The sequence below is a fragment of the Doryrhamphus excisus genome, linkage group LG11 (genome assembly GCF_037039965.1).
Source record: "Doryrhamphus excisus strain RoL-2023G ecotype Guam linkage group LG11, RoL_Dexc_Guam_v1.1, whole genome shotgun sequence".
In the NCBI taxonomy this organism is placed as follows: Eukaryota; Metazoa; Chordata; class Actinopteri; order Syngnathiformes; family Syngnathidae; genus Doryrhamphus; species Doryrhamphus excisus.
The window spans coordinates 5,417,916-5,439,539 of record NC_136367.1 but is presented as its reverse complement, the minus strand read 5'-3'; the positions used below and the strand labels follow the sequence as shown (position 1 = coordinate 5,439,539).

The 21,624-nt window shown below is 40.1% G+C and overlaps 1 protein-coding gene across 1 annotated transcript in view; it reads right to left on the bottom strand.

The window, feature by feature from the left end:
* The window catches only part of lama2 (laminin, alpha 2), a 173,404-nt gene that overhangs the window by 107,799 nt on the left and 43,981 nt on the right, over positions 1–21,624 (bottom strand). Inside the window, exons 6-14 of the mRNA XM_078794556.1 lie at positions 18,242–18,421; positions 16,750–16,839; positions 12,241–12,358; positions 9,305–9,483; positions 9,137–9,236; positions 7,644–7,701; positions 6,890–6,992; positions 5,451–5,591; positions 4,366–4,530 (exon numbers count right to left, since the gene is read on the bottom strand). Of these exons, the coding sequence (XP_078650682.1) occupies positions 4,366–4,530; positions 5,451–5,591; positions 6,890–6,992; positions 7,644–7,701; positions 9,137–9,236; positions 9,305–9,483; positions 12,241–12,358; positions 16,750–16,839; positions 18,242–18,421 (1,134 nt within the window). The remainder of the gene's footprint in view (positions 1–4,365; positions 4,531–5,450; positions 5,592–6,889; positions 6,993–7,643; positions 7,702–9,136; positions 9,237–9,304; positions 9,484–12,240; positions 12,359–16,749; positions 16,840–18,241; positions 18,422–21,624) is intronic.

Sequence of the window (21,624 nt, the reverse complement as noted above, 5' to 3'; positions counted from 1 at the left end):
CTGGGATAGGCTTCAGCACCCTCTCACGACGCTTGTGAGGATAAGCGGTAGAAACTGAATGAATGAATGAATGAATGAATATATTACTATATATTATTATATACTATATACCATCTATATACTATTTATAGGGCTGGCAAATTAGGAACATTTTTAATCTAATTAATCATGATTAATCATCACTTGCAACTATGACTGAAATAACACACATAAAAAGGAAGTTTGAAAAAAAGTGCGACTTATAGTCCGGAAAATACGCTATATTACAGTATATATTACTATAGGTTTTCTCCGGGTACTCCGGTTTCCTCCCACATTCCAAAAACATGCTAGGTTAATTGGCCACTCCAAATTGTCCATAGGTATGAATGTGAGTGTGAATGGTTGTTTGTCTATATGTGCCCTGTGATTGGCTGATTGGCCACCAGTCCAGGGTGTACCCCGCCTCTTGCCCGAAGACAGCTGGGTTAGGCTCCAGCACCCTCTGAAAAAAAGTGTGACTTATAGTCCGGAAAATACGGTAATTTCTTGTGTCCATTCCTGGATGCCCCAACCCCAACGGTGTTGGGCTGAAGCGTTGGAAACTTAAAACAACAAAGCTGTGTTTGTGTTTGTGTGCCACAAGAAGAATGAAGTTGATGGTGGAGTTCAACAGGCAAAATATAAATCAAACAGAAGGAGAAAGGAGCTGAAGGGAGATGAAGAAGAATGATTTAGAAACAGGAGGAGAGAAAATGGGAGTCCTGGAGAGACAGGGCGAGTCGGACGAGGAAGCGCATGAAGAGAAACAAGGATGGAGGGATGGTTGGAGGGATGAAGGGGTAGAAGTTCAGACAAATAAATGAAACGACAAGCCGGGCCTGCGAGCCATGAAGTAATGAAATGCAGCAGCAGCAGCAGTCTCTTCCTTCAAGCCATGACACCCAGACAAACATCACAGCCAGTCTGCTGTGGAAGAAGTGCAACAACTCCACTTCATAAGCATGGACTCCAGCTATTTGCCAGCTCGAGTGTTAAAGTCTAATCATCGCTACAATGGCAGAAGAAAATGCAGCACACGTTCAAATAGATGACATTAGTGGAGGCAAGAACCAGAGAAGAAGAACTTGGGAGGGGGGGCGCAGCACAGCAGGATATGTTCTCACCAGACAGGGCAGCTTTGGAAGATTTAGTCTTAGATCACAAACCCATTTGTTTGTGCACGTCTGTCTTAATGATGTAGCCCTGGGTCAGGTCTTACACATTTGTCTGTCACTCCTTAAAACTTGCAGACTGTACAAAACAACCAAAAAAAATGGCTGGTGAACTCATCGTCACATAAAACGAAAGCCAACAGGGCTCTGCAAAAACAGCAGTTACCAACCAATACCGACCACATCTAAAACTGTTCTCAGTTTTACTAAATAGTCAATCATCGCCGTCCTCCTGGGCACTAAAACCGCTAAATTTGTCTTCAGCATCACAGTTGAACAGTCTCATAATTCCTTCGTCACACACTTTGTCGGCCTCTCTTTCAGAAATTGTAGTAATTCGTTCATTCATTCATTCATTCATTTTGTACCGCTTATCCTCACAAGGGTCGCGGGGGGTAGTGGAGCCTATCCCAGCTGTCTTCGGGCGAGAGGCAGGGTACACCCTGGAGCGGTGGCCAGCCAATCACAGGGCACATATAGACAAACAACCATTCACACTCACATTCATACCTATGGACAATTTGGAGTCGCCAATTAACCTAGCATGTTTTTGGAATGTGGGAGGAAACCGGAGTACCCGGAGAAAACCCACGCATGCCCGGGGAGAACATGCAAACTCCACACAGAGATGGCCGAGGGTGGGATTGAACTCGGGTCTCCTAGCTGTGAGGTCTGCACGCTAACCACTCGACCGACATGCAGCCTTGTAGTAATTCTTGATGCTAATTTTTCGAGCCTTTGTATTGAGTTGTGGACTCCTATGGAGCAGCTAGACACAATAACCTGCACGGAAAACCTTTTAGATTTTTAGTCTCATAATTCCTTCGTCACACACTTTGTCGGCCTCTCTTTCATTGTCGCTCTTGGAGTCACTTTTGTCTCGAGCTTGAGCTCTCCTCTGCATCACGCAGCAGTGGTGATAATAGACTGTTGGTGGTCCGAGTAGTCCAAACAGAAATTGTAGTTATTCTTCATGCTAATATTTCGAGCCTTTGTATTGAGTTGTGGACTCCTATAGAGCAGCTAGACACAATAACCCGCACAGAAAACCTTTTAGATTTTTAGTCTCATAATTCCTTCATCACACACTTTGTCGGACTCTCTTTCATTGTCGCTCTTGGAGTCACTTTTGTCTCGAGCTTGAGCTCTCCTCTGCATCACGCAGCAGTGGTGATAATAGACTGTTGGTGGTCCGAGTAGTCCAAACAGAAATTGTAGTTATTCTTCATGCTAATATTTCGAGCCTTTGTATTGAGTTGTGGACTCATATAGAGCAGCTAGACACAATAACCTGCACGGAAAACCTTTTAGCTTTTTAGTCTCATAATTCCTTCATCACACACTTTGTCAGTCTCTCTTTCATTGTCGCTCTTGGAGTCACTTTTGTCTCGAACTTGAGCTATCCTCTGCATTACGCAGTAGTGGCGATAGTAAACTGTTGGTGGTCCGAGTAATCTAAACAGAAGCTGTAGTAATTCCTCATGCTAATTTTTCGAGCCTTTGTATTGAGTTGTGGACTCCAATAGAGCAGCTAGACACAATAACCTGCACGGAAAACCTTTTAGATTTCTAGTCTCATAATTCCTTCGTCACACACTTTGTCGGCCTCTCTTTCATTGTTGCTCTTGGAGTCACTTTTGTCTCGAGCTTGAGCTATCCTCTGCATTACGCAGTAGTGGCGATAGTAAACTGTTGGTGGTCCGAGTAATCTAAACAGAAGCTGTAGTAATTCTTCATGCTAATTTTTCGAGCCTTTGTATTGAGTTGTGGACTCCTATAGAGCAGCTAGACACAATAACCCGCACAGAAAACCTTTTAGACTTTTAGTCTCATAATTCCTTCATCACACACTTTGTCGGACTCTCTTTCATTGTCGCTCTTGGAGTCACTTTTGTCTCGAGCTTGAGCTCTCCTCTGCATCACGCAGCAGTGATGATAATAGACTGTTGGTGGTCCGAGTAGTCCAAACAGAAATTGTAGTTATTCTTCATGCTAATATTTCGAGCCTTTGTATTGAGTTGTGGACTCATATAGAGCAGCTAGACACAATAACCTGCACGGAAAACCTTTTAGCTTTTTAGTCTCATAATTCCTTCATCACACACTTTGTCAGTCTCTCTTTCATTGTCGCTCTTGGAGTCACTTTTGTCTCGAACTTGAGCTATCCTCTGCATTACGCAGTAGTGGCGATAGTAAACTGTTGGTGGTACGAGTAATCTAAACAGAAGCTGTAGTAATTCCTCATGCTAATTTTTCGAGCCTTTGTATTGAGTTGTGGACTCCAATAGAGCAGCTAGACACAATAACCTGCACGGAAAACCTTTTAGATTTCTAGTCTCATAATTCCTTCGTCACACACTTTGTCGGCCTCTCTTTCATTGTTGCTCTTGGAGTCACTTTTGTCTCGAGCTTGAGCTATCCTCTGCATTACGCAGTAGTGGCGATAGTAAACTGTTGGTGGTCCGAGTAATCTAAACAGAAGCTGTAGTAATTCTTCATGCTAATTTTTCGAGCCTTTGTATTGAGTTGTGGACTCCTATAGAGCAGCTAGACACAATAACCCGCATAGAAAACCTTTTAGATTTTGCAGAATCTACACCTATCCCCAGCTGTTTGATTGGTCACACGTCCAAAGTTCTTCCCAACTATGAACCATATAAGGAAGTCCGACATAAGTCCGTCCCTCTGTGACATCACAAAGGGGCAGTTTTACCACGCCTTTTGATACCGAGCTTTTTGAGCTATCCCAAACTTCTTTCAGGCCTCACTTCCAAATGCACAAACCTCATTATCTGAAACTTTGGCATGGTTTAACATGAGAATACAACATTCTAACTACATTTATAGGACAAGAAAGGGGAAAAAACACAATAAGTCCCTCTTAAGACTTAGGATTTAAGACTTCAAAATGTGATTTTAGCTTCCAACTTCAACGATCAGCGTTACTACTTCCTGAGGCTGCACTACATCTTGGAAATGTAGTTTTCAAAGTCAGAAATTACTGCATCAGCATCAATGTACAAGGTTAAAAACATGAGAAAATGTTAATTTAAGTATAATTTGGGTATCACTTAATAATAAACTTACTAAGCTTACTTCAGTCCATACAAGCTGGACCAGCATCCATGAAAGATTTACTGTAAACACAGCATACAATATGTCCTCCTCTCACCTTGTTTCCCAGGTATACTTCAGGTGCGTTCCAGTAGTAGGCAGAGCCAAGGTTGTCCACAACAGCTGCATGGTGGACACTTAGGTAGAGGGGTGTGTCTCTGTGGATTGGCCACACCCTCCGTCCTGAATCTCCACTCAGGTGCCAGCCAGTCAGAATGCTCTCCTGTGCGACAGTCATTGAAAAAAAGATGAATATTAAAGTTGGTCAAAAACTTAAAAGTGAAGCATCTCATGAATTTGCCTAAATTGATGAATATGTTTATGTCCATAAAGCCATGTTGGGTGTGTATGACTATTAGATACACTTTGTTATTATTTTCCTTTCAATTCCATATTGCATATGTTAATAATCCATGGACGGGTCTGACAAGTTCAGAATTTAACTCAAAGGATGTGTAAAGATTCTGCACATCTGTCACATGTCAGACTGTCAGTGTGTGTGTGTGTGTGTGTGTCACACCTCAAAGAGACACACATCTGTCATTGCAATTAACCTGACCTTGGCTTACCCTTTTGAACACAAACACACACACACACACACACACACACGAATGCTATCAGAGTCTGAATCAAAGCTGTCATCCTGTCAGCACCTCCACCCTCCCATCCCCTCCCGCCAGCCTGTCAGTCAAAAAAACGTTTTCCTCTATTCACCTCTCTGTTCCGTCTTATTTTCTCCTTCTTCCATCCCTCGCTCTGGCCGCATCTATTCTTGTTTATTTTCTACTTACTGGTGTTACAGTGATTGCTAATGTCAACGGATTAATTGTCATCCCGTTCTACCGTGATGCTGCCTTTGTGCAATTTGTTGACCTTTGGACCAAAAGGTCACTTGTAAAAAGTATACACGAGCTCCGCTGGTTTCATCCCCGTCTCCAGTTATTGTCTCCATCTTCTTTCCCGCTGTCATAATAACCTCACTTATCTAACTTCCCAGCTGTCCGCGTCTTTACTCGCATCCTACAAAGAAGTTAAATACCCCACAGTGGATCCATCCGCCCCCACTCTGTGCGGAAACAATGTTTATTTGTGAAAGCCAGAAAGTCCGATAATCCTAATCACAGTTTGTGTGTCATTTCTTACATTCTGATAAACCCACGTGGAGGCAGAGCAGTGGCTCGCTACGCCCATGCATGAACATTTCTCACAGCCGCGTGGATTGTCGCGTTGGAGATTGTAGAAGCCCGGTTTGCAGCGGTCACAGTTGCCTCCCTCCACATTTTCCTGTAGGGAGCAAGTATTCAAGTTTATTTCTGCTGTTTTAATAACTTGACAATAGAACACTTTTGCCAGATTGTTGCAAGACACTTTTTTTTTTTACAATTACAATTGCAATTTCATGCAATATAGTATACCAGTTTTAACCCACTAGGACATGTACCAGCAAATAAAAAAATATGAGCTGGAAACCTCATATAACCTTACAAATATACAACATAAGGTGGCCAGATATATTTCAATATTGAACAAAGCAAAATTTGTTCTCAGTCAGAAATCACTCCAAACTCTTTATTGCTCTCTCTGATTCCACCATATCTTACTTATTGTGTGGAAAAATGGGCTAATAACTATAAAAGCAATCTTCACTCGCTAAATGTACTGCAAAAAAGATCAGTAAGGATAATTCATAATGGCGCCTACAGAGAACATACTAACTTCTTATTTCTAAAATCACAAATACTTCAACTTGCTGATATAGTTAATCTTCAAAGAGCTAAAATAAAATAAAATAAAATAAAATAAAATAAAATAAAATAAAATAAAATAAAATAAAATAAAATAAAATAAAATAAAATAAAATAAGCAATTACCTACAAATGTCATCCAATACTTCTCTACAAGAGAGGAGAAATATTATTTCAGGGAAGAACTACATTTGAAACACTTCTATGCTAGGACTACGTTAAAAAGCCATAGCATTTCAGTATGTGGAATCAAACTATGGAATGGATTGAGTACGACCCTCAAACAACGATGAGCCAATTCAAGAAACAATACAAGCAGTTGATGTTTGCTAAAGACAAGGATGAAGAGTCTTGAACCAGTCATGATGTGCTATATATATCACTATATTGACACTTACTATGGTACCCATTATGGCATTGGATGCTCATATCACCTCCTACTTTGGTACGGGAAACAAAATAAAAAAAAATAATAATAAAAAAAATAAAAAATTAATAAAATTTAATAAAATAAATTAATAAATAAAATAAATTTGCTAAATACAAGGATGAAGAGTCTTGAACCAGTCATGATGTGCTAATGAAATAAATGAAATAAAACCATTACCATTACCATTACCATTACCATTACCATAGCAGACCTTGAAGGCATTTAATGAGCGGTCCCTACACTGTTTATGTAAAAAGTCTTCAAGTGCAGTATGTAATTCAGTTCATAACAACACTAATAAAAACACTAAAAGCTGAGTTCCGTCTGTGTTTTTGTGTTGAATAGAACCCACGACAGGCTATAACGGACACTACCGTGTTTTCATAGTTATTACGTGTGTATTTGACCTTGCACAGGCAGGGTGATGTACACGGGTCAGCGTTGCTGCTTCCCTCCAGGCTGCAGTTACAGCGCTGACAGTCCGGGTAGCCCATATAACCAACAGCACACCTGAAAGACAAATGGATTTAATAACAAAAAAGATGGAGGTGATGAGCATTAAAAAAAAAAAAAGGGTGGACCGTTCCATAACTGGTCAGGGGGGTCAACTCTCCTGACAGTCCCATGCACTCAAAGCACTGGATGTCAGAGGACCTCTAGTTTAGAACAAAGTGCTGACTTTGCTCAGCAGGTAAACGGGCCTCTCAGAGGAAACATTACATATAATTAACAACAAACTGAGATTTGGTCATTAAAAAGCAGATGACGGTGCCTTAATTGTTAGGTAAGAAGTGTAAAGGGAAGCGAAGACTTGATTTAAGGTGACATTAGAATAAATGTGAATAATTCCACCATGGAGAAAATGCAATAATAAGCAGTTATGCAAACAAGCCATTACGGCACCAGAGCAAGTTAAGCCAATCTAAACGGATGCTGAATGTTTTTTTTTTGAAGAGATGTATAATTGAAGAAAAGAAAAAAAAAATCAAAACGTCTTTGTTTAGAGCGCTTAAAAGTTCTTCTTAAGTACAGCGTATTAGTAAATCGTTACGAGCCTTAATGAAAACTTTGGAGCAATTTTCAAACACTAATTAGAACAGACAGCAGCTGAAAGGTTCAGCTCACCTGTCACATTCCGTGCCTGTCGTTTGTGTGTGTTACCTGTCACATCGCGGACCCCCAAACCCTTCCTTACACCGGCATGACCCCGGTGGCTGGGCTGTCAGTCAAACACACAAATACGCACACATGAAAGAATGGAAGGAGGGTGTGTGCATCCTAAAAGCAGTATGGTTGAAAAAAAGTCAAATTTTAGTCCTACTATTAGACCTATTATGCTCATTTTCAGTCCTTTGTATTGAGCTGTGGACTCCTACAGAGCAGCTACACACAATAACCAGCACATAAAGCTTTCTAGATCTTCCAGAATCTGCACCTATTCTAGCTAGATGTCATAGTTCTCGCAAAAACGGTCTGTTTTAATTAATTAAAACCCACTGCCAGCCTCCAGGCCCGCCTACTTCGCTGTTGTTATTCACATTCCACTATATGTCGCTAGCTGCGAATGCTAATAAACAGTCATGTATCTTTTTAAAATGTGTTGGATTCCAAATCCAATCCGAAATTAGAGACTGGACAGTCACAGTTTTCTCAAGACGTCCCTCAATGGTCAAGTCGCTTTAGCATTTTAGCGTTTTCTACAGCATCAGTAACATAATTAGGAATTGTAAACAAAGGTTGCGTTTCCGGGCTGCACGGTGTTCGAGTGGTTAGTGCACAGGCCTCACAGCTAGGAGACCCGAGTTCAATTCCATCTCTGTGTGGACTCCGGTTTCCTCCCACATTCCAAAAACATGCTAGGTTAATTGGCGACTCCAAATTGTCCATAGGTATGAATGTGAGTGTGAATGGTTGTTTGTCTATATGTGCCCTGTGATTGGCTGGCCACCAGTCCAGGGTGTACCCCGTCTCTCACCCAAAGACAGCTGGGATAGGCTCCAGCACCCCCACAACCCTCGTGAGAAAATGAATGAATGAATGAATGGTTGCGTTTCCGTAAACAGGAGCAGTACTTGGGGAGGGCAGTGAGTTTATTTGGCTTACAGCCACGCCCATATAAGGAAGTCCGCTCCTCTGTGACATCACAAAGGGGCAGTTTTACCCCGCCTTTTGAAACCAAGCGTTTTGAGCCATCCCAAACTTCTTTTAGGGCTCACTTCCAAATGCACAAAGCTGATTATCTGAAACTTTGTCATGGTTTAACACGAGAATACAACATTCTAGCTACATTTATAGGTCAGAAAAGTGGAAAAGCATAATAGGTCCCCTTTAATAATTTTATTATGTGTGTGGATGTGGTTTATTTGATCATAAAACGGACAAAGAATTATGAATTACAAAGTAAGTAATTGATAAGCCCATGATAAAAATGTCTATTTTTAACACCCCACCCCAAACCCTAACGCTAGCTTGATGTCAGCATTCTACGACGAACCGACAGAAAGTAACTGTGACTGTTAGAACCCTCCCTTTCTCTCTTCAATTACCATTGTTCACTCACAACACAATCCATGTTTAAGCTCTAAATATGCCTACATACTGTTCTCTATATTTTTCATCACATAGGACAATTAAATTACAAGAATTTTCCATACTTGGCGTCGCTCGGCTTGAGTCCTCAATGCACGTTTGCCCATGAGAACCACGGTAGTCACACGAGCAGGGCACGCAGGGGTTTTCCTCTTCAGCGGTCACCTTGACGAGACGCAAAACATTTCAAATTGGCTCGTTCACAGAAGCGAATGTTACTAGCAGCAACCTACCCCTTCAGGTCTGTAGTAGCCGGGAAGACAGCTCTGACAGTTAATACCGTCTGTGTTGTCACGGCAAGAAATACACACCCCGCCGCCTCGGTACTGGCCGTGGATGTCCAGGCTGAGTGATAGGTCTGCTACAGTCTGATTAAAGTAGCATTCTTCAGCCTTCCCGTGGCAGTTGCACTCTGGGAAGGGTTGTACATACATACAGGATTTGGTTACATAGTACATGATACTATTTATTTTACTTTGCCATGTTGAGGACATGCAGTAGAACATAAATGAATAAATGATGCTTGCTATTGAAAACATCCCTAATACTTACTGATCAATGGTGGTGGTATATTCCTGTATGTTTTCACCTTTTTCCCCCCCGTGTCTTTCTTTGTCTACTTTGGCTACATGTACCTTTTGTTTGGCTTGCTCTGATTAATGGTAATGGTAATGGTTTTATTTCATTTGAACATGCATCAGATTACAATTGAATGCATCACATAATTAGTTCACAGTTCCACATGTCCAAAAGGAGTAGGAAGAAGCAAAGCTTATTAAATCCTACCCCTTCACTCGGTACTTTTACAATCAGTAACTGTAACATTTGTTCACTTCCTGCTTTCCTAATGTAGTTAGTTGTATTTTTTTAATTTTATTTTTGTCACTTACCAAAGTAGGTGGTGATATGACCATCCAATGACATAATGGGTACCATAGTTAGTAACCCTAACTGTTACATTTGTTCACTTCCTGCTTTCCTAAGATAAAGTTATTTTTTATTTTTTGTATTATTATTTATTTTATGTTATTAATTTTTATATTATTTTATTATTATTGTATTTTTTGTATTTTTGTATTATTTTGATTTTTTTTAGTATTTGTAGTATTTGTACTTTTTATTTTATGATTTTTATGATGATGATTTTTTTTTTTATTGTTGTTATTGTTATTTTTATTTCCATAGTTTGATTCCACATACTGAAATGCTATGGCTTTTTAACGTAGTCCTAGCATAGAAGTGTTTCAAATGTAGTTGAGATCACATTTCTCCTCTCTTGTAGAGAAGTACTGGATGGCATTTTTAGCTAATTGGTTATTTTTAGCTTTATGCATTATTATAGCTGTTTGAAGATGAACTATATCAGCAAGTTGAAGTATTTGTGATTTTAGAAATATAATTAGTATAATTGTATGAGTGTGTATGCAGTTAAAGACGTCCATATGGTTGTTCAAGCATTAGGCGAGCCACCCAAAAATGCAGACGTTCTTCACAACAATGTTTTAAGGCAAAAATATTTTTTTCAGTTTACCCACGTCTTGTTAATATCATTGAAACTAGAAGTCCCTCTGGTTCCTTTTTGATGCATGAGGAAATAATGTTTATACATCAATCACATGACAACTACTGTCAAATATCTCGTACATTATGTAAATGCACGGCATGTAATTTTGCGCAGTAGGAAAGTACTTTATTGCCCGAGGCTTTGACCCTCCACCCACTCTTGTGAACTGGCATCCATGTGTAGTTGGCTTATACATAAATGCAAACATCACAGGCCCATTATTAGCAGGCTCGGACCCTCCACCCACAGCTTTTGCATACTCAATCAAGCCCACGGCACTCATCACTATTTGGTCACAGATCTGCCTGATGGAATAATAGCAGAGGCGAAGAGCATGGCCGGTTTGATCTCAGGATCGATAGCGGGCCATGTTGTGGGTTTGATCTCAAGAGTTGGCATCGCTGCTCCGTGAAGACGCCGCTGAGCTTCCCGCTGTATTACATCTGGCAACCGCTCCTGTGGTTCCCGTGGGCTGCTTGGATCCATTCACGGGGTTGTCCACCCCCAGCTTTAGATCACTTATAACAAGGAGCTCAAAGGTGGTGACACAACGCTCTCGACTTATGTCAGGTTTCCTTTAATATTCTAATGAGCCAGCGTTCAACTTGCACTCTGATCAACAGCCTTTATAGTCTTAGTGGTGCTGGGTCAGTGGGTCAGAGTGTTTTGGGCTTTTGGGTGGAAGATGCTCACCGTGGAAGAAGATGGAAGCTTCTGATCTCAGGACTTATCTCATACGATAATGTGATAGAGCAGGGGTCTCAAACACGCCAAATGTGGCCCGCAGGACACTAGTTTGAGGCCCCCGCCTTGATATGAAAGTTTAATGTTAGTGCGGCCCGCGCAAGTTTGATATGGATGCTGTATGGTATCATGTACCCAGAAAAAAATATTACGTTTGATTAATGTTTATGTTAAAGGTTAAATAACTGTTAATAGTTATCCTCCCTATCCGTGTGGAAGTGGTAAGTTTTTGGCTATTTAAGTTTAAAGGAAATAACTTGAAGGCTACCGTTTAGGTCGCTAGCTCTCTAGTTTGCGAGTTAGCATGTGTCTCAAGACCCTGCAGTTGCGCAATATGTTGTAAATAAAAAGAGTATAAATGTGACTATAGTCGTGTTTTGTCATGTCTACAGGGCTCTAATAATGCTTTGTTCATTTTAATCTGAAAAAAATAATTTGTCTACCCACCAACTATATGTGGTTTCTTAAGTTTTTATTATTTGCCGTTTTATTATTATTATTATTATTATATTTATTTATTACTGATTGATTGATTTTCTTTATTCTTGATTTATTTATTTATTTTTCATCTTATTTTGTGTAGAAAAATAAAAAGTAAGATATTTGAGAACAGTGGAATGTTTTATCACAGCTTTTCTTGTAGAAAATTGGAACCAAAGCAAAGTTTTTTAAAATTTTATGTTTTTAATAAATGCGTTTTTTTTTTGAAAACCTTAATGCGGCCCAGTCTCACCCAGACCCGAGCTCCAGTGGCCCCCCAAGTAAATTGAGTTTGAGGCCCCTGTGATAGAGTGTCTCCAATCCTTTGACTGGTGGTGTAGCGTAGTGTGTCAGTAGTTGTTGCGTTACGGACCGACTTACTCTCACAGACGTGTCGCGTGAGGAAGGTTCCCGCCATCCAGGGTTGCTGGTGATGACCAGGGCAACAACGATCGCAGCTCTCTCCGCAGGTGTTGTGTTCGCATTCGCAGCTAAACTTCTACGCAAACACACAAACATGAACACATTCGTCACCAATGGCATTCAAACAAGTTATCTTATATCACGTAATACAGTGGCAAATACAGTATATCATTTATTATTTATTATTATATTTGAACATGCATCAGATTACAATTGAATGCATCCCATAATCAGTTCACAGTTCCACATGTCCAAAAGGAGTAGGAAGAAGCAAAGCTTATTAAATTCTAACCCTCCATCTGGTACTTTTACAATCAGTAACTGTTACATTTGTTCACTTCCTGCTTTCCTAATATAGTTTACGTTTTTTGTTTTTTTATTTATTGTATTTATTTATTTATTTATGTATTCATTTATTTTAATTTTTTTAAATTAAAAAATATTTTTAATTTTTTGTCACGTACCGAAGTAGGAGGTGATATGAGCATCCAATGCCATAATGGGTACCATAGTAAGTGTCAATATAGTGATATATATAGCACATCATGACTGGTTCAAGACTCTTCATCCTTGTATTTAGCAAACATCAACTGCTTGTATTGTTTCTTGAATTGGCTCATCGTTGTGCATTGTTTGATTTCCTTACTCAATCCATTCCATAGTTTGATTCCACATACTAAAATGCTATGGCTAGCATAACGTAGTCCTAGCATAGAAGTGTTTCAAATGTACTTCTTCCCTGAGATCATATTTCTCCTCTCTTGTAGAGAAGTATTGGATGACATTTTTAGCTAATTGCTTATTTTTAGCCATTATGCATTATTTTATTTTATTTTATTTTATTTTATTTTATTTTATTTTATTTTATTTTATTTTATTTTAGCTGTTTAAAGATGAACTATATCAGCAAGTTGAAGTATTTGTGATTTTAGAAATAAGGAGTTAGTATGTTCTCTGTAGGCGGCATTATGAATTATCCTTACTGCCCTTTTTTTGCAGTACATTTAGCGAGTGAAGATTGCTTTTATAGTTATTAGCCCGTACTTCCACACAATAAGTAAGATAGTAGAACCAGAGAGCAATAAAGAGTGTGGAGTGATTTCTGCTTTGTTCAATACTGAAATATTTCTGGCCACCTTATGTTGTATATTTGAAATATGAGGTTTCCAGCTCATATTTTCATCCATTGTGATCCCCATAAATGTATTTACCTTCACCTTTTCAATGTCTATACCGTCTATATGTATTTGCTGGTGCGTGTCCTTTCTGCTGTTACCAAACAGCATGATTTCAGTTTTACTTAGTTTCAAGGACAATCTATCTAAGTCGAATAAAGATGTAACGATTGAATGTCTTCATCACAGAGAGTGAATGAAACAAAGCATCACAGCATATGGCGGAATGTTCAAATAAATGGCAGAAAAAAAAAGTAATTACCAGTATTTGTAAGTGGCCTGTCTAACAATAATGAATCCACAGGAGAGCGCTATAAAAGATCTTGTTTCCCTTTTCCAGATTATCAGTTGATAACAAATGGGTTGAGTCCCGCCTTCCTGAGAGAAGGGAAATCATAACACAGTTGGATCACAGTTCTCCCATGCGAGACTTCTGCCAACGTGGAGGCTTAGTAATTCAATTTAGTACTTTCTGTAAATTGCTTGATGAGGAGAGGCTGCCAGATTGAACGGAGTACAATAGCCCGGTCCGAGCCAACTTTGGTTATTTTGGCACGAGTCGCACCCCCCCAACCCACCCTCCCCTTTTATCTGAGACAAAACACTCCAGCTTCAGGCTGCCTTTGTGCTGAGCACGCATCCTAGCAGATGTTCTGTAGACCATCATTAACCAATCATCTCACAGGTCTCCATCAGCAAGGAACCAAGCAAAGTGGGGTTCATGTTTTACGATGGGGAAATACCCGATTGATACCTGATTTATACCTGTTTCTGATCCGGTTCATTAGGATCGTGGACGTTTGCATGGTTTCAATGAGGGTTCGAACCTGAGTTCTTTTTGGATGACGCGTCTGCTTTGGTGTTGTTTAAATGTTTAAATGTGTGCTTTTTTCCCCCCCTTGTTGGAGGACCTTGGTTCCCTGGATTGGCTGCAGCGGGGGAACCACCTCCTATAAGAGGAAGCCAAGGGAACCAGTGAGAAGAGGAAGAACCCATCCTTCCTCTCTCTCTTCCCAACTTGGCTCTCTTTCTATAAAGTCTTCCAGTGAATAACATTGTTTTATGAATGTGACGTATAAAAGGTACGTAAAAAATGTGAATGGCATGATATCAAAAACATGTTTTTTGAAGAATACCTGGAATATGAAATTATAAAAAAATTTCATTACAAAGATATTTCAAGAAAACAACCTGACCGGGTCATTTTTGACCCACTTATAGAAGGTTGGGGTAGTAACACAAAAACAAAAACATCTTAAAATATATAAAAGGTAAGTTGAAAATGTGAATGGCATGATATTAAAACATGTTTTTTGAGGAATACCTGGAATATGAAATTATAAAAAAAAATCATTACAAAGATATTTCAAGAAAACAACCTGACCGGGGCATTTTTGACCCACTTATAGAAGGTTGGGGTAGTAACACAAAAACAAAAAAATCTTGAGATATATTTAAGGTAAGTTAAAAATGTGAATGGCATGATATTAAAAACATGTTTTTTGAGGAATACCTGGAATATGAAATGATAAAAAAATTTTCATTATGAAGATATTTCAAGAAAACAACCTGACCGGGTCATTTTTGACCCACGTATGGAAGGTTGGGGTAGTAACACAAAAACAAAAACATCTTAAAATGTATAAAAGGTAAGTTAAAAATATGAATGGCGTGATATCAAAAACATGTTTTTTGAGGAATACCTGGAATATGAATTGATAAAAAATTTTCATTACAAAGATATTTCAAGAAAACAACCTGACCAGGTCATTTTTGACCCACTTATGCATGTTTTATTATCATATATTAACAAATTGACCTTAATATAATACTGTCATTTTGGGGGGGGTTCTAAAAACTTCTCCCCCGGAGTGCTTTTCTTCCTGTCACTCACGCACACAAGACACCCGTGAGAGAAGTTATGACAAAGGATATAAAAATGTGATATCAGTATAAAATTTTTCCCGATCATGAAAATCGATATTAAAAAAATACAGGAGATGTTACACATATCGGTATCCGCTGATATCTGTAAGTTGGACAATATCGGCATATCTGACATATCGGACATCCCTAGTTATGACGCTAATTTTTAGATAATGGTGATCAATAAAGTAGAGTCATTAACGACTATTGAGCGCCTATGAAATATAACGTCCTGTTTATCGCAGTTTAACAATTTCATCTTTTTTCTTTATGATTTTGTTCATTCATTCATTTATTTATTTTCTACTGATTGTCCTCACGAGGGTCGCGGGGGTGATGGAGCCTATCCCAGCTGTGGCCAGCCAATCACAGGGCACATATAGACAAACAACCATTCACACTCACATTCATACCTATGGACAATTTGGAGTGGCCAATTAACCTAGCATGTTTTTGGAATGTGGGAGGAAACCGGAGTACCCGGAGAAAACCCACGTGTGCACGAAGAGAACATTCAAACACAGAGATAGCCGAGGGTGGAATCGAACTCGGGTCTCCAAGCTGTGAGGTCTGCCTGCTGACCACTTTCCACCATGCAACCTATGATTTTGTTTCTAAAATATTTTTTGTTAAAAAATTGGTCGGCGGCACGGCGATCGAGTGGTTAGCGCACAGACCTCACAGCTAGGAGACCAGGGTTCAATTCCAATCTTGGCCATCTCTGTGTGGAGTTTGCATGTTTTCCCTGTGCATGCGTGGGTTTTCTCCGGGTTCTCCGGTTTCCTCCCACATTCCAAAAACATGCGAGGTTAATTTGCCACTCCAAATTGTGAGTGTGAATGGTTGTTTGTCTATATGTGCCCTGTGATTGGCTGGCCACCAGTCCAGGGTGTATCCCACCTCTCGCCCAAAGACAGCTAGGATAGGCTCCAGCACCCCCGCGACCCTCGTGACGAAAAAGCGGTAGAAAATGAATGAATGAATGAAAAACTTGCTCTGGAAAAAAGTTTATTTAGGTCAATATTATTAACATTGAAAAATTCCTTGACCGTTTTAAGAACCTGTATTTAGGACCAATGACATCACTTAAGACCAATGACATCATCACCTTGTCTCAGCCTGAGGACATGTACAGGACAACAGTGCATGAGAAAATGAGGCAAAGATCAGGTGTCTGGCATCAAACCATGGGCCGACCCATCATGGTAGACAACGCCTGTGTCCTTTGCTGACAATGCAGTAAAGGTTTGATATAAAGGTGGCACGTAGCAAACTGAAGCCTGAGGGTACTCGGCTTTCTTTTCCACTTTCTAAAGAAGACCAAGTTACATTGAAACATGAGAGTCCAGTTTTTTTGTTTTTTTACCTTGGTAGCAGCGTTGAGCGGGCAGGCCTTTGCGTGACCATAACATATACACATCCCTCCAATGGAAATATCCTTGATGGAATAGTAGTACTGTGGAGACACAAGAGAAGGATACACATTCATGCATGTCTGATATATACTGCATGGTTACAAGATGGCGTGAAAAATATATCAGAACTGACCGGACAGTCACAGTTTCACACAAAAATGGTGAACTGGCTCAAAATGGAATGTCTCAGTCATTACCACACTGACCTTTAGCAGTCGATATAATAGTGTTGGACCAGCCAGGACACCGTTCATGTTGTCTTTAGCACAGAGGTTCATTGGTTTGACATCGAACTATACTTTGTTGGCCACATATATATTAAATGGGACCTATTATACTCATTTATGGTACACAGAAAGCTTTCTAGATTTTCCAGAATCTGTACCTATTTCCTTGGATTTCCAAAATGGTCTGTTTTAATCTATTCCACCCACGGTAGTGCCCACTGTGCAGGCCTATAGCTTGTTCTCAGGTACGGCCATATAAGGAAGTCACCGACTGGGTGGAGCCGTTGACTTCTCACAAGGCTCACTGTGACATCACAGGGAGCCGGGGTTAGGAAAACTCTCTGAAACCGAGCGTTCAGCGCTCATTTCCAAATGCGGCAAAGTCATTATGTGAAACACATTTATAGGTCAGAAAAGTGGAAAAAGCATAAGTCCACTTAACCCTGAGATGCATGAGTGACTGGACCCTCGTGGGTCAAAAATGACCCATACTACGATCAATGCGTTTTTATGCCAATTTTGCCATTTTGGTTAGGAATAATCACTTGTATGATATTTAGTATTATATTTAGGAGTTGATAAGAATCAATGGTTCCTATTGGATTCCATAGAAAATGCATGCAGGTCATTTTTGACCCACTTATGGAAGGTTGGGGTAGTAACACTAAAACAAAAAAATCTTAAAATGTATAAAAGGTAAGTAAAAAAATTTGAATGGCATGATATCAAAAACATGTTTTTTAAGGAATACCTGGAATATGAAATGATGAAAAATTTTCATTACAAAAATATTTCAAGAAAACAACCTGACCAGGTCATTTTTGACCCACTTATGGAAGGTTGGGGTAGTAACACAAAAACAAAGACAATGTATAAAAGGTGAGTTAAAAATGTGAATGGCATGATATCCAACACATGTTTTTTGAGGAATACCTGGAATATCAATCGATAAATAATTTTCATTACAAAGATATTTCAAGAAAACAACCTAACCAGGTCATGTTTGACCCACTTATGCATCTAAGGGTTAAAGACCAGTTGGATTTGATAGCAGCTCCATGGCCACTTGACTACATTTTGACAAGTATTACATGAAAAACAAATGATAAGAACATCAGTGGAGTACTACAGTTTGACCTTATCTAAGACGTTGACGATAAACAAAACAAACACAAAAAAAAGACTAAAAGAATGAACAAGTGCACATCAGCCTCACCCGTCTTGTCACAATGGGATCGATATCCCTGGGGTCCCGCAGGGTCAGGGTCATGAGGTCGGCGTTGAGCGTTCTGATCCTCTGAAACACCAATCGAATGTAGCGGGCGGAGGTGTAGTTCAGCAAGGTCGGGGAGGGGTCATCTGCACTGGGACGGCCATTGATTAAAGAAGTGTGGATCTATACCAGAGAAGAAGGATAAATACTGACATGGAACAAGAGAATTCAACTCAAGGGAAACATTAAAGGTGCATTGCGTCTCCTACGGCAACAGACAGCGGCAGAGATGGGAAGGAAAAGCCAGAAAAAAACAAAACATAAGTAATCCATTTTTTATTGACTGTATACTCAATTTATTATTATACACGATTGTGTACATACACAAGTGTCTTATGCTTTTTCTTTGGTTTTTATTTTGTGTGACGCCACCACAGAAGGGTACTTTTTGGGTTGCAGTCCTGCGTCCACCGTGCATGGTGAGTTTTATGTTAGACCAAGCTGCACCTGTAGGCTTTGCCCATTACTATTATTATTATTTTGACTCGCCTGTGTTAAGAGGCGGCACGGCGGTCGAGTGGTTAGCATGCAGATCTCACAGCAAGGAGACCAGGGTTCAATTCCACCCATCTCTGTGTGGAGTTTGCATGTTCTCCCCGTGCATGCGTGGGTTTTCTCCGGTTACTCCGGTTTCCTCCCACATTCCAAAAACATGCTAGGTTAATTGGTGACTCCAAATTGTCCATAGGTATGAATGTGAGTGTGAATGGTTGTTTGTCTATATGTGCCCTGTGATTGGCTGGCCACCAGTCCAGGGTGTACCCCGCCTCTCGCCCGAAGACGGCTGGGATAGGCTCCAGCACCCCCGTGATCCTCGAAGCGGTAGAAAATGAATGAATGACCTGTATTAAGATGAAAACATTTTTTGGGGGGTAAAATGACCAAATTTGCAGAGATGAGACTGAGCCTACCATCTGATGTTGGATACAACTACAGGGTACATTTGTTCGGACAAATATAATGGTGACAACAAAAACAGTTCATAAGACTTAATTGAGCTCTTATTAGCCATTTCAACAGTTTTCTTGATAATAACCAAAAATTTGGTATTTTTGTTGAGATATCATGATTTTTGTCCAAACAAATGTACCTTTAGTTCTATGAGGCGGTGGTATAATAATAATCATAATAATAACAATAATTATTATTTATTTATTTATTATAAATATAATAATAATCAAAATAATAAAATCACTGTGTGTATAATTATTATCATTTATGTCTAAAATTAGACATTTATGTCTAAATTTATGCCTAAAAAAGGGCTGCACGGCGATCGAGTGGTTAGCGCGCAGACCTCACAGCTAGGAGACCCGAGTTCAATCCCACCCTCTGCCATTTCTGGGTGGAGTTTCCAGGGTGTACCCCACCTCTTGCTCGAAGATAGCTGGGATAGGCTCCAGCACCCTCCCAACCCTCGTGAGGATAAGCGGTAGAAAATGAATGAATGAATGAATGATTATTTATTGTTAATATAATAATAATAATAATAATAATAAAATCACTGTATGTATAATTATCATTTATGTCTAAAATTAGACCTTTATGTCTAAATATATGGCGAAAGAAGGGCTGCACCGCGGTCGAGTGGTTAGCGCGCAGACCTCACAGCTAGGAGACCCGAGTTCAATCCCACATTCGCCCAAAGACAGCTGGGATAGGCTCCAGCACCCTCCCGACTCTTGTGAAGATAAGCGATAGAAAATGAATGAATGAATGAATTATAGTTTCACTAAGTTGATTACACTCTAAATTTATATTAAGTAGCTTTTCATCAACATTCATTCATTTTCTACCGCTTTTACTCATGAGGGTCGCAGGGGTGCTGAAGCCTATCCCAGCTGTCTTCGGGCGAGAGGTTTGATTAGTTGGCAACAGTGATCCCTTCAATAATTCATTCATTCATTTTCTACCGCTTTTCCTCACGAGGGTCGTGGGGGTGCTGGAGCCTATCCCAGCTGTCTTGGGGCGAGAGGCAGGGTACACCCTGGACTGGTGGCCAGCCAATCACAGGGCACATATAGACAAATCGGAGGAAACCAGAGTACCCAGCGAAAACCCACACATGCACGGGGAGAACATGAAAACTCCACACAGGGTGGAATCGAACTCGGGTCTCCTAGCTGTGAGGCCTGTGTGCAAACCACTCGAGCACCATGCAGCCCGCTTTTCATCAACAAATTACATGAATACTTCCAAATTGCCAAAGGTTTAGTTAACTAGTAACAGAACTGATGGAAATACCTGTTTACATTACTTTGTATGTATAGAATGAGTAGGTGTTCATTCTATATGTGGGAACACCCATCATCAGAAATAAGGCGAGAGGAGCGGCTCTGTCAGTTTGTCTCCGTAATGCGGCCAAAAGCAACATTTGGCATCTGCCAAAAAGTCCTCATTTGTGCCAAAAGTCTGTATGTTGGTGGTTTGGGGGGGGGGCACTTGCAAGCTGTACACTTGGAAGTAACGAAAAAGATGTGGCTGTGTAGGTGTGAACACATGAGCGGCATAGCGGCTTTGTGTGTGTATGTGTGTGTGTGTGTGTGTGTGTGAGAGACACATCGCCTCTGACTCATTATAGTTGCACCGAGATCAGACGGCTCGGGAGCTGTCAACCACAAGCCGGCATGCACACACTCACACATTTAGACTCCTCAGTTAGTTGCAGCTCATGACATCTCCTCGCTCACACCCCCTCCGGTGCACCCCCAGAGGACACACACGCACGTAAAAATACAGGACAAACACAAGACAAACACTTGCACCCATGGGAGAATGTGCACGCATCTCCAAACAGGCAACTACAATTAGAAGCCTGTGTAGGAAATGTACATGTGTGTGTGTGTATCCCGAAGCCTTCAGTTCATTAATGTCAGTTATCGCAGGGCCATTCTCTGCTCTTACTATGCACACACACACACACACATAATTGTTGCTGGAGAAGAGTGTAAACCTCGCTGAGAGAGTGTTTTTAATAACAGGCAACCCTTCTAAGCGTAATTATAACGCATATATATTAAAATGTAACACTGTGTGAAATAATGACGGGTTTAATTATGTTAAAAACAAACTTGTTTGGTTCACGGTGAAGCTAAGTATCACTTCAAGGTCCTCGTTTGAGGGAAAAAACCATGACAACACAACAAACATGCGAGTTGTAATATTTCAATTTTGTGTCCACTAGCGCTGGTAAAAAAAAAAATATGGATATAGACTCACAATACGGGTAGGAAAAAACATCTTCATGCAGGTACACGTTAGAAAATGACATGGTGTGCACGAGTCTGTGAGGACCAAGTAACTTCTTCATGAAAAAAAAACACAAT